The 13,633-nt window shown below is 39.7% G+C and overlaps 2 protein-coding genes across 4 annotated transcripts; both read left to right on the top strand.

Annotated features, from left to right (window-relative positions):
- The first annotated feature begins 813 nt into the window (after positions 1 to 813).
- Positions 814 to 6,534, top strand: LOC124414646 (RNA polymerase-associated protein CTR9 homolog). 2 transcript variants are annotated; one of them, XM_046895650.1, is made up of 16 exons: positions 814 to 874; positions 1,135 to 1,233; positions 1,314 to 1,553; positions 1,632 to 2,204; positions 2,285 to 2,404; positions 2,494 to 2,804; positions 2,878 to 3,403; positions 3,481 to 3,675; positions 3,745 to 3,861; positions 3,954 to 4,264; positions 4,349 to 4,689; positions 4,787 to 4,973; positions 5,058 to 5,473; positions 5,519 to 5,582; positions 5,670 to 5,877; positions 5,955 to 6,534. In XM_046895650.1, exons 1-15 carry the CDS (start codon positions 836 to 838, stop codon positions 5,764 to 5,766), a joined length of 3,636 nt encoding a protein of 1,211 aa, XP_046751606.1. In that variant the 5' UTR covers positions 814 to 835; the 3' UTR covers positions 5,767 to 5,877; positions 5,955 to 6,534. The 2 variants fall into 2 exon arrangements, with proteins under 2 accessions (XP_046751606.1, XP_046751605.1); XM_046895649.1 differs by having other exon boundaries at positions 5,058 to 5,582.
- Positions 6,535 to 7,854: 1,320 nt separating this feature from the next.
- LOC124414783 (WD repeat and HMG-box DNA-binding protein 1) lies at positions 7,855 to 12,259 on the top strand. Of its 2 annotated transcripts, XM_046895857.1 has the most exons (14): positions 7,855 to 8,044; positions 8,159 to 8,273; positions 8,345 to 8,496; positions 8,568 to 8,676; positions 8,800 to 9,042; positions 9,115 to 9,330; positions 9,411 to 9,704; positions 9,814 to 10,030; positions 10,121 to 10,348; positions 10,442 to 10,665; positions 10,761 to 11,003; positions 11,087 to 11,267; positions 11,375 to 11,465; positions 11,531 to 11,720. In XM_046895857.1, exons 1-14 carry the CDS (start codon positions 7,968 to 7,970, stop codon positions 11,583 to 11,585), a joined length of 2,445 nt encoding a protein of 814 aa, XP_046751813.1. In that variant the 5' UTR covers positions 7,855 to 7,967; the 3' UTR covers positions 11,586 to 11,720. The 2 variants fall into 2 exon arrangements, with proteins under 2 accessions (XP_046751813.1, XP_046751812.1); XM_046895856.1 differs by having other exon boundaries at positions 11,087 to 11,465; positions 11,531 to 12,259.
- The last annotated feature ends 1,374 nt before the right edge of the window (positions 12,260 to 13,633 follow it).

A 13,633-nucleotide genomic window follows, 5' to 3' on the forward strand; every position in this document is an offset into this window, starting at 1 on the left:
TAACGCAAAAGAAAAAGACGTTTTTATCTAAAAAAAAAAAAAATGACAAAACTTCGTAATTAAAGTTATTGAAAAAATGTGCCAAATACGTCAATGATCGTTTTAAATTAGATTTCACAAGAAGACGCACAAATAAAAAAAAAAAAAAATAAAAAAACTAACGAAATCTTCACAGCACAGAAAAAAATTTCTTTATTATCTACATTTGTTACGATTGTATAATATTATTCAACGTAATATTTTCATCATTCGATTTCACATCTTAAAATACATATAATTATAGTAACTTGTTATTCTTTGATTAATTATTGTATAGAAATTTATGTATGTACATACATATACAAAGAACAAGAATTATGTTGTCTTCAAACTGTATAATTTATACAACCGTGTTATAGCGTGTATGATTATAAAAATAGAAAAGTATCACTTATATTTGAATTAATAATGTGGATTGAATTTCAAATAAATATAATACTTCAAGGACTGCATAGCAAAACGAAAAAATAGAAAAAAAAAAAAAGAAAAAAAAAATGAAAACAGTAAAAACTGATTATACAAATCCTAAATAATGTGGAATATTGTAAATTTTGTATAATCCAACTGCAAGACTCTAAATACCGTTTGAAATAAATGAGAAATGTAATAATAAAAAAAAGATTCTTTTTTAAAGGAAAAACAATAAAATTATAAAAGTTTTGCCGCGTTTGTAGTTTGAAACGTTTTACAATCCGCGCAAGCGCAGTTTTTATTCACTGATCAGTGATGCCTTTTTATTCAATTCGGTATTAATTCAGTAGCGCCGAAGCAGGCTGTACCGAAGCGATCATCAGAGATGGCGAGCATCGAGATACCTCTTCGTGATACGGATGAGGTAAATTTTTATAATACATTGTTTCTCCCAGGACGAATGAACCTGATTTCGATTTCTTATCAACCAACTTCGAGGCCCGCGTACCTCGTTCACAAGCAAGGCGATTCCACGTCAAACGACCCCAACATAACCTAGACGAGCAGGGCTTCTCCTGAGAAAAGCTATTCGAAGCACAATAATACTTTTAAAGAAACTTTCAAATCCTTTCGATTTTCGATTCAGCATACAGAAGGATAAACAAATTCTATTCCTACAATTAGGTTATCGAATTGTACCTGGATCAACTACCCGACGGCGATGAGGTTCTCGGTATTTTACGGCAGGAACATGCCCAGCTCAGCATCTGGGTCAACCTGGCGGTGAGAATTCTGCATTTATTAGAATTAGTCGATTAGACGTAGACGTAACGTCCGAGTAATATTTATTCCTTTAATTACAGCTCGAGTATTACAAGCAACAGAAGATCGAAGACTTTATCAAGATTCTCGAATCCTCGAGGATCGACGCTAACGTCGACTACAGAGACTATGAAAAAGACCAGATGCGAGCGCTGGATATGCTGGCCGCTTACTACGTCCAGGAGGCGAATCGCGAGAAGAACAAAGACAAGAAGAGAGATCTCTTCACCAAGGCGACGCTGCTCTACACTACGGCGGACAAAATTATCATGTACGATCAGGTGAGTTCTTGGTCCTCCTCGAGGTGAAAATAAGACTGCGGCGATTAAAAGATTGATTTTGTTTTTTTATTCCTACAGAATCATCTCCTCGGTCGAGCTTATTTCTGTCTCCTCGAAGGGGACAAAATGGAACAGGCTGACGCGCAGTTTAACTTCGTTTTAAATCAGTCGCCTAACAACATTCCCTCGCTCTTGGGGAAGGCGTGTATAGCTTTTAACAAGAAAGATTATCGCGGAGCTTTGGCGTTCTACAAAAAAGCGCTCAGGACGAACCCCAATTGTCCGGCAGCGGTCAGACTCGGAATGGGACATTGTTTTATGAAGCTGGGTAACCAGGACAAGGCTAAAATGGCGTTCGAGAGAGCTTTGCAATTGGACGCGCAGTGCGTCGGAGCTCTTGTCGGCCTCTCGGTCCTTAAACTGAATCAGCAGCAGCCGGACAGCATCAGAACAGGTGTTCAAATGTTGTCCAAAGCTTACACGATAGACTCGACAAATCCAATGGTTCTGAACCATTTGGCGAATCATTTCTTCTTCAAGAAAGATTACAACAAAGTGCAGCATTTGGCTCTGCACGCCTTCCACAATACAGAAAACGAAGCTATGCGTGCCGAGAGCTGCTATCAACTCGCCAGAGCCTTTCACGTCCAGGTAAATACCTCGGCGGTAATGATTTTAGTCTTTTCTTAACAGTGCTGCCGCTTTATTGCATGTTAATTTTAAAATTTTAGGGAGATTACGACCAAGCCTTCCAATACTATTATCAAGCGACTCAATTCGCTCCGCCGGTTTTTGTCCTGCCTCATTTTGGCCTCGGTCAAATGTACGTCTATCGCGGAGACGCCGAGAACGTAAGACAACGCAATTGTTCCAACAAGATGTTTCTTGTATAGCTAAAAACTTCTTTGCGGCGCGTTATATAAAATTTATTTCACTCCAGGCAGCGCAATGTTTTGAAAAAGTTCTGAAAGCCCAGCCTGGAAATTATGAAACAATGAAAATTCTTGGCTCTTTGTACGCCAACTCAAACTCCCAGTCAAAAAGGGACATAGCTAAAAGTCATCTGAGAAAAGTAACGGAACAATTTCCTGACGACGTCGAAGCGTGGATCGAATTGGCTCAGATTTTGGAGCAAAGCGACCTAACAGCTGCACTGAATGCCTACGCTACGGCCACCAAAATCCTTAAAGACAAAGTTCGGGCTGATATTCCGCCTGAGATCCTCAATAACGTCGGTGCTCTCCATTACAGGTAAGTCGAAACTGAATTGTACACTCTCCTCCGTAACTAAGCTTGTAAAAGTGAAGAATGTCTGTTTTACTAGGCTTGGAAATTTAGAAGAAGCAAGAAACAACTTGGAGGAGTCTTTGGCGAGATCGAAAACCGACGCTGAACAAGATCCTGTTTATTACAATTCCATTGCAGTCACTACGACGTATAATTTGGCCCGCCTAAACGAAGCATTGTGCGTATTTGACCGTGCAGAAAAACTGTACAAAGACATTTTGAAAGAACATCCAAACTATGTGGACTGCTACTTGCGCTTAGGCTGCATGGCCAGAGATAAGGGTCAAATTTACGAAGCTTCGGATTGGTTCAAAGATGCCTTGAGGATAAATAACGAGCATCCGGACGCCTGGTCGCTCTTGGGAAACTTACATTTGGCTAAAATGGAGTGGGGACCAGGGCAAAAAAAATTTGAAAGGATCTTGAAAAATCCAACGACCAGCACAGATGCCTACTCGCTTATTGCCTTGGGTAATATTTGGCTGCAGACTCTTCATCAAAGTGGAAAAGACAAGGACAGAGAGAAACGACACCAGGATAGAGCCTTGGCCATGTTCAAGCAAGTGAGTATCGCTCTTTTTTTTTTTTTTTTTCATTGTGGGTTGAAGCTATACTCAAAAGATATGCTCGGATTTCTCAGGTATTGAGAAACGATCCAAGAAATATTTGGGCTGCAAACGGTATAGGAGCTGTGCTTGCTCACAAAGGTTGCGTTAACGAAGCCAGAGATATATTTGCGCAAGTCAGAGAAGCGACGGCTGAATTTTGCGACGTCTGGTTGAACATTGCTCACATTTATGTGGAGCAAAAACAATTCGTCAGTGCTATTCAGATGGTTGGTATTAACTATACTAAAATTGTTTTATCCGTTTTTACTGTGCTTTTAAAATAATTTTTATTTCAGTATGAAAACTGCTTGCGGAAATTCTACAAGTACCACCACGTAGAGGTTCTTCAATACCTGGGCAGAGCTTATTTCAAAGCTGGAAAACTGAGGGAAGCTAAAATGACGTTGCTTAAGGTATAGAAATAGCAGGACACGACGTCATTTATGAGACGGTTTCTCTGTTTATTCCTTTTGCTTACGCGTATGATATTTATCTAAAATTTTAGGCTCGCAGAGTAGCTCCCCAAGACACATTACTGTTGTACAATATTGCTCTGGTCCTACAAAGATTGGCGATGCAAATTTTGAAGGATGAAAAATCGACGTTGGTTATCGTATTGCAAGCTGTACACGAATTAGGATTATCCCATAAATATTTTCAATTCCTGGGTATGCAGGGTGAGAAAATGGATCAACTTGCTGAAATTGAAGCGAGAAAATGTCAAGATTTGTTGTCGCAAGCGCAGTACCACGTTGCTCGAGCGCGAAGGCTGGACGAGGAGGACAAAATTCTCCGAAAAAAGCAGGAGGAAGAAAGGTAAGAATTGGATAAACATTTCTGTTTAAAATTTCGGATTCGTTTAAAATTTTTCATTTTTCATATTTTTATTTTCTTTTACAGACAAGCCTTCAGAATACGCCAAACGGAAGAACAGAAAAAGGTGGAAGATATGCGTCGCCAGAAGTCAGAAGCCATGTTACAAAAGCGACAAGAATATGTGGAGAAAACGAAAAATGTTTTGCTATTTGGTGACATGCCATCCGAAAAGCCTACAAAGAAGGGTAGGAAAGTAAGGTCCGAACAATATCTAAGCGATAGTGGCTCAGAGAGGAATGAACGTACCGAAGATTCAGCTCCCAGAGAAAGAAAACGAAAGAGAAAGAGCAGTGGCGAGAGAAAGGAACGGAAATCGTCAGGGAAGGGGAGAAGGAAAAGGCATGCTAACAGCGGAGAAAGTGGAGGTAAAATTAAACATCAGTAATCTGAATTGAGTTTTTCGTCGACTACTTAAATCCTGTTTTGAATGTTTAATAATCGTTAACCATTTATGAATTACAGGTTCGGGAAGTGATCGACCGAAAACGAAGCGTGGCAGAAAAGCGGGAGGAAGTAACAAAGGCAAAGCATCTCGCAAGAGTGGCACCGCTGATTTATCAAGTAAACAAAAAATGCGAATTGTGTCTAAAGAAACTATTTCGACAAGTGAATCTGAGAGCGATAACGAAAGACCTAACATGGCGAGCGGGTGAGTGATCGTTCTGTACTTTTATTTCACCATAGATGCCTGTGACGATCCATTGTCTTAAATTTCAATTCGTTAATATTTTAGAAACGAGAGCGGGGATGAAAACGCAGGGCGAGGAAGACGGAGAATCGCATCGGAATCTGAAGGTTCTCGCGCCTCACGTTCTAGGTCAAAATCTAGCAGCCGTTCGAAGAGTGGCTCGCGATCGCGTTCAAGAAGCGGTTCACGATCCAGAAGTGGATCTAGGTCCAGATCTACATCTCGCAAAAGTGCCTCGAGGTCGCGAAATCAGTCACGATCACGCTCCAGATCTAACAGCGGATCACGAAAAAGTGGTTCCAGATCGCGATCCAGGTCCAGAGGAAGCAGTGGCTCAAGAAAAAGTGGCTCTAGGTCCAGATCCGGGTCGCGGTCAAGATCAAGATCAAGATCAAAATCTGGTTCAAGATCACGATCCAGATCGAAATCAGGGTCAAGGTCACGGTCACGATCTAGATCACGCTCAGGCCAAAGCAAGTCTAGGAGTAGGAGTAGGTCGAGGTCCGGATCAAGATCAAGATCGAGATCAAAGAGCGGCTCCAGAAGCAGAAGCGCTAGTGGATCGGCAAGGTGCGATAGAAAATAAAATATTTGATTACCGCTCTAATTTTCGAATACTGAGTTGTTGTTATTATTGATTGGTAAATATATTTATAGATCCGCAAGTCCCGTCTCTCGGAAATCGATATCTGGCAGTGAAGATGGATCTCGCCATTCGAGTCCGCAAAGAGGTGGACAGAGTGGCAGTGAGTAATGGAACGGTAACAATTTTACTGTCATTAATTGAACAATTATTACCGTAACTGACTATACAATATCCAATTTCATTATAGTTTTTCTTGAACCCTAATGATCAGAAAAATAATAGACACACACTTTATTGTCCATACGTGGTGACGTCATCTAGATGTTGAGAAGAACGAAGTTTGCGAAACGCAATTTTTTTTTTCACTCATTCCAATTCACAAGTTGGCCAATGTCTCGTCGGTATTCGAAGGGAACTCTTCAGTTTCAAATTGTATAAACTAGACAATCCAATACTCTTGCAATATTATAAAGATCAATGGTCCAGGATCAAAGCCTAGGATGTCTAATTCAAGGTAGCAAGAATGAGATTAACGAGAAAGTGAAAAAGCTACGCAATTGATAATAAGCCTTTTCGCACCAGGAGTAATTGTACTTGAGTTGGATAAGGAATGAACCATTCACATTAACGATAGTGATGAGTTACCCTTCGTGCTAGCTACTGAAAAACAGAGTTGCCAAATTTGCAAGCAAAGAAATATATTTATGTAAGTAGAACATATTGAATTAGCATCGATGATGTGTGTTTTAATATCATCTAAGCGTTAAGAACGATAAATTTGTGATAATTTAGAAGTTGAAACAACAAAGAAATCTAACAACTGTTACATTTTATCTATACAGGATTGAAATTATTGTAAACTCTGTGTATCAGTGGAAAAAAAAAAAATATTACCCGCCTTGAAACCATCAATAAAATATCACACACAAGTATTCATTTGATTCTCTATTATTTTTACAACCTTTTTTATTACAGACCGCACTATCCCAAGAACAATTACAGAAGAGCTGCTTAAATGGTGAATTATTACAGCTTATCGTTGGTACAAACCGAATAAGCAGTGAGTTTCTTGTCGCGTATCTACGCTCGCCGCTTTACAACGAGTAAACATTTGACGTTTACGAAACTATTCTGCAAACAGATAGATTTGTCGAGGAATTTGTATTGCATGCGAAGCTCACCAGTCAGCTCTTCATTAACCGCTACAGTCGTGCTGTTGCATCTTCCGACTTCCTCTATTATAAGCAGCAATTACGAGACGGTTACAATCCCTTCTACAGCAGTTTTTGGATCATCGATGACTGCAATTAAATGAAGCAAAGTTAAGAAGTAATTCCAGATCATCGGTTGATTTTTCTTGTCAAACTTTTGAACAATTTAGACGTTTACTTAGTGGTTAAGAAACAATACAGAAAGTGGTCTTACCATTGCTGTTTCTATTTTCAAGCAATAGCTCGTGTCCTGGTGCTTAGGCACGACTCCAAGCATCTCCATACAGTTTCGTTCGAGTAGATTATACATTGATTTAGTTTATCTGTTCATGTTTTTTCAAAGAGCACCCGGAAAATGATCACGATTATTGTGGAACACTTTATTTTACTTCTCACTGTTCGAATCCGAGAATTTTCCGAGTTCTTTTGTAAAGAATAAAAATTGAATTGTTGGATTTCGTGGGCTTACCCATTTCTGCAATATTGTTTGGAGAATGTAAACCGACAATCCGCGTCTACTCCGAACATTTTTCGACTTCGAAAAGAACGTATGAACTCTTTTAGCGCAATTATTTGAAGCGAGAAAAATTTAATGGTCGCGAACTGATTGTCAAGATGGCGAGACGATCGTTTTTCAACTGTCGTTAGCGATGCACAGATCTTGCCGAAAATTTCAATCACGAATCAAGATCTTGTCGATTAACTATCGACTTAGTAGATCTTCATAAGAAAACACTTCAGTTTTAGCCTAGTTTGACATTTATCACGAATATATGGCATAAAAAGCCACAATTTTCTTTCTATTAGTCTCACGTTCAGCCTTTGAAAGTTCAGACCCAAGATAGTCACGTGACTTCGATCGTGTATTGTTGGATTTAAAAATTCGAAATCAGAACTGGCGGGCGCAGCTAACTTCAGACTTCACTGTAGTTCGTAGACTCCTCGCCAGAGAAAAAAATGAGCCTCAACTTTGCGCGGGATAATGTGATTAAATGTGATCGGAGGTTATGACTGTCTTAAATGCATCGTGATCTTGAAAGTTTAAGGAACGAATAATTTTCCTACGTTTGAATCATAGTCAAAATAACATGTAAGCTCAGTAGAGACAATATTTGACCGTTACTTATCAAGGATATTTTATTTATTTATTTTAAAATCATGCCGCTGAACCGAAAACCGTCGCGTTACGCACATCCTGAGGGACACACCGATGTCTGTTATTTTACTGGAGAAAAGTAAGCCTTATTTTTCACTGTAGTTAAAATACTAATTCATACCGTGTTCTACGGAGTAAATCTATCGCTCTCCGAATACTCTTCTGGTCATTTTCATTATTGGAATTATTGCAGAGGAGGTCTACTCACCTGTGGTTCAGATGGTGATGTTCGATCCTGGTTGAATTTGATGGACGATGACCCTGCTGCCAGTTGTGTTTCTGAACAAGTTATATCCGTCGTCTCAAAGGTATGAGATATCAAAACAATTTGAAACAATCCTTTGTAATTATGTGGAATATTTTTTTTTTTCAATTGCAGAATGATAAAATCTATGTGGCAACAGACAATAACACCGTACAAATCCTCACCTATCCGGACTTGGAGAAAGAAGGAATCATAACAAGGTTTTCAGGGACAGTGTGCGCCTTGGCAACTTCAAAAAATGGTAATCTGATCGCGTCCGGTGCATGGTAAGACTGCTCACTTTTTTTTGTTCTAGTCACTCTTCGCAGTTTTCAGTATTTTTTTATTTCATTTCCAGCGATATGCGAATCCAAGTGAGTAACATCCAGACCTGTGATAGTATCGAACTTAACGGACACCAGGGTCCAATTTTAGGCTTATCGCTCGATCCGCAAGAGCAATTTGTTGTAAGTATATGCCAAACTCCTCGATGGATCGTCTAGATTCTACTTGTAACGTGAATCATTCAATTCTTCTGAGGCTGTTAATTCTTTTCGGACTGTTGACTCATCAAGATTTCTATATTTCAGGCATCCTCGAGTACCGACGGCTCTATTAGAGTCTGGGATATAAAAGAAAAGCAAGTTGCTCATGTTTGGAACAATGTCGTTCCGAAAGGCAACTCATTTTTTACCTCTAAGACGTATTCCGCACCTTCGTTCCAATGCGCGGATGGAAAAACTCTGGCTTTTCCGCAGGGCAAAGAAGTCGTCGTTGTTGAAAGAAGCACCTGGAAAGAGTTGTTCAAACTTAGATGTCCTGATCTAAAAGCAGTGAGTCTCCTTTTGCAGAAATTGCTAGTGCAAAAACTTTACAAATGAGTTCAACTTGCTATTTATTTTCAGGAGCTAAGTATATGTAAATTTTCTCAATGCGGGACTCTTCTTGCGGCAAGTTCAATTCATGGAGAGATAGTTGCATGGGAAATCGAATCGAAGGAACAGATAGGCTACATCACGCATGATCGAAATGCCAAAATCACATCCATTGCTTGGAGCCCGAATTCACCGAACGAAATTGCATTCTGTGATTCATTAGGAATGCTGGGATGCGTTGACGTGGTCTGTTCAACAATCGCAGAATTTTGTAGTAAATAAGAACTATTTATTGTAATCACGTGACAATGTTTGGGATTCAACAGGTGTTCAATCCAGTCGAAGAACTGTTCCCAAAAACAGTTGATTCCAGTCAATCAAATGATGACTTGGATAATTTGATAGAAAACTATGAAGTTGGGGATGAGGACGATGATGGAGAAAATGTAATATCGTTGGATAGAATCAAGGCCTCAGTACAAATAGATTATGACGATGATTCCCAGGAACCAATAGCCCAACGCCCTGAAAGCGTGGATAAGAAAGTGTCGCTGAAAGTAGAACCCCAAAAACCTTTTCAGCCTGGTTCTACTCCAACTGTTCTGCTAAATCGTTACATGGTACAAATTCAATGATTTATCATAATATTTTCAATCAATATTTCTTCCCAAGCATAGATCACAGGATTAATATAACTGCTGAGAGCTGATAGTCCCTTAATTTTCTCAGGTTTGGAACAATACAGGGGTCATTAAGTGCTACTCCTCAGAAGACGGTCAAGAGTCGAGTATCGAGGTTGAATTTCATGATTCTAGCATTCACCACCCAATCCACATAGACAATTATTTGCAACACACTTTGGCGTCATTGTCTCCGAAAGCTTTAGCTCTCGCTTGCATAGAAAATGGCGATACGCCTAGCAAACTGGTCGTCGTCAGGTTGCAAGGTAGATATTCCTATGCTCAGGCGAGATTCATAATCGTCCATATGCCAATAACTTAGGATTAACAGATCTGTGCTATTTGCCATAACATAGGATGGGGTTCCGGAACCAAAGAGTGGTCCATCGATTTTCCACAGGGAGAACTGCCCCTCTGTCTCGCAGCCGGTGATAACTTCGTTGCTGTAGCGACGAGTAGAAGAAGACTTAGATTATTCACAGTCAGCGGAACCCAAAGGAGAATCATTGCGTTACCCGGTGCTCCAGTAGCCATTAACGCACTAGGGAATCAACTTGTAGCCGTTTGTCACGCAGGATTGTCAGGTCAGTGAGTTGAACGATCGAAGAGTAATGAAAAAAATACCTCTCGCTTGTTATTTTGATATTTATGAAACCTTGAACGTTCAAATTTTGCAGGCATACAAAAAGAGCAACATATGACGATGATTTGGCTGCAAATCCGTGGTTCAAATGTTCGCAATCGTTCCCTAGCCGTTCCACTATCAGGTCCAGAACTGAAGCTTGCTTGGGTGGGACTGACCGACCGCGGATCACCAACGGTGATGGATGAGGATGGCGTAATTTCGATATATGATACAAAATCGTCGCTCTGGAACGTTGCTTGTGATACAGCGAATCAGGTGAGGAAGATTCACGTGAAACAATGTTGATATTAGCTCGGCCTCTAAAGTTGTTATAACTTTAATTGTTTAACATGTTTACACACGATTGACAGTGCAAAGGAGCCGCGGACCGCTTCTTCTTGATCGGTATTAGTGAAAGTGATAATACTGTAAGATGCATATTGTGCAAAGGGTGTCCTTACCCGCAAACCGCACCGACTCCAACCCAGATTGAAATACCGCTCGCTTTACCATTCTGCGATCCAGAATCTGTCAAATCCCAAATGGAAGCTAAGCTTTGGCGACTGGGCAGCGACCCAAGTGGAAATGACGAAACGTTATTGTCCATGTTTGTCGTGAGTGTTTCTAACATCGATTATAGATCAAGATTCTTTGCACTCAAGATTTTTCATGCTTGACTGTGTCTGTTTTTGCACAGCTCGCTTGCCGTGGCAACGCCGAGTATCGTGCTGTGGATTTGTGCGAAGAATTTGCATCGCAGAAGGTTCTGGAATTGGCTGTTAAGTATGCCGGACGTCTTGGCCAAATGGCTTTAGTTACCAAACTACAATCGCTGGCGAGGATTAAAGAGGATCAAGACGTGAACGAAGAAAGTGGAGGTAGATTTCGTGACAGAGAGGATGACAGATTGTCCGTAAATCAAGTCGACGAAGAATTCGAAGAAGTCGGAGACGCCGATGAATATCTGTCATTGACTCCTACACAGTCAAAGCCTGCCGTAGAGATAAGGCCAATGAGCTTGAGCATGAAAAGGCAAAATCCGTTCAGAAAGAATGGAAAGTCTCCGAGTCTGAAAGGTAACTATTATAGGTAGGCAGGTTGTATATTATGTGTAAATAATACGAAAAATTTTTAAACCCAGGCCTTCAAGCCATGAATCGAATGCCCGAGAATCCCCGGAGCTCACCAGCGGCTGAACCACCTCCGCAAAAACCGAAAGCAAAACCGGTGTCTAAATCAAATCCAGCCAAGGAATCGTTCGTAGTTTGGTTTGGAAAACATAAAAAAGAAATTGCTGAAGAATTCCCTGAAGTTGACGACAAACGGATAACAATGATTGCCTTGGAAAGATACAAGGAAAACGAGAAGGCGGCGTCGGGAGTTCAAAGTTCGCTGAAAGAACGAGAAAGCAAAAAACGGAAGTTGTCGGACGCGGAAAACGAGAAGAGTCAAAGCTCAGAAGCAGTCGTCCGTAAACTTTCTACATTTGCCTACACGGAATAAATACCGGTGAAACTAATTCAAGACTGTCGAATCGCGAACTCATAATATTTGGTAAACGAAGTGCCAATTTTTATTATCGTATTACAAGATTTAAAGATCAGTGATCTCTCAGCAATGATCATTATTTTTACTATATAAAAGTTTTATTCTAAATATCCGAAACTGAATACAAAATACATTTTTTCCCACAAAAACTTGTCGGCATAACGTAATTATATTTCAGAGTTGAACCGCCTCTCCGTAGACAGCCTGCAGTCCCCAACTCCTTCCACTTCTGTGTAGACAAATCCACATCGCCTCATATCCTTACACCCTGATACAGGAAATCGCAATTCGCATAATGCATTCAGCGCAAAGAGGCCGGATACGCAAATAGATAAGCGATGTTATTCATTTGTAACATTAGTGCTGGTTGAGGGGTGAAAAATCTGACTGACTATGAAGAAGAATTGTAGTACAAAGTTGTAGATAAGAATTAGGATAATAGGTAAGGCAGCGTGCATAAAAAAAAACCAGGCGATTTCTGACGTGGAATTCATTTCAATCTATATACAGGGATGCAACCCTTCTCTGAGGTTGATTCACGAGGTTTCTTTTTATTCGAAATTTTTCCGTATCCAAAATCTGTGCATACGTACGATCTATCAGACTCGAGAGTTTGTTAAACGTTTGGTATTTATTTGGACAGACGTGTACATAATCTGACAAGAAGAAATGCAGGTGATATACTTAGGCCCTACAATAATAGTGTGCAGCATTACCATAATATTTTCATTATTTTATATCATTATTATTTCTCTTTTATTATTTTTTATTTCTTTATAAATCTTATGTTCACGTTTGATGAAAATGAGTTGGATCAGGATAGAAATTAAGGATCATATGTATATATATATATATATATACATATATACACATATATATACATATAATCGAATGTTAATGTCTTTTCTTTTTTTCTTAGCCTTCTCGCTATCTTTTCTTAAACTTCATTCGCTTATAAATTCTAAAAGACTCTACATTTTCCTCGAAAGATTATACAACACGCTAAAGATACGCTATAGATCAAGTTAAATACAGAGAAGTTAACTTTTGGTAGAGAATAGTCGCTAAAACGATTAATGATCCAGCCGAACTCGAGCCTCTCGTCGACGCGTGACAATTATTATTAATATAAATACGTAGGATAACATGACGATAGCATCGAGTAATCAAGTACCTACCGACGTACTACAGAGCACGGTAAAAACCGGAAAACCGTCAAGTTCTAAATATGTTACATCACGCGATACCGCGTCTGATCGAACAAAGCCGATTAAATTTCACGTTTCAGTAGGCGAGGCTCGAGTCGGCCCGAAGAGTGTATAATATATACTAAAGACTATAATTTTTAAGTATAAGACTAGGAATACGAGACATAAGTGCTGTTTAAGACTTGGAACGAGCACTACGACGACACAGGTTGCGGGGCGTAAAAGAAATCGAAATCATACGTACAGCTAGGGATGTTCGATTCCGAATCGATCCTTTTCGCGAGAAAAATCGATCTTTTGCATCGATTCCCCAGTCTTCGATTTTCGGGAGAATCGATTCTCATAGGCTGAAATCGATTCTTTCTTTTTCTTGGTTCTGAGGCAATAAAACAAAGAAAAATCTTATCCTATCGAGACACGTGAAAATATTAGAATGCGAGAACCGTTAGAACAGAGAATAACTAGATCATAGAGTAAACAGTAGACAT

The sequence above is a fragment of the Diprion similis genome, chromosome 14 (genome assembly GCF_021155765.1).
Source record: "Diprion similis isolate iyDipSimi1 chromosome 14, iyDipSimi1.1, whole genome shotgun sequence".
Taxonomy (NCBI): domain Eukaryota; kingdom Metazoa; phylum Arthropoda; class Insecta; order Hymenoptera; family Diprionidae; genus Diprion; species Diprion similis.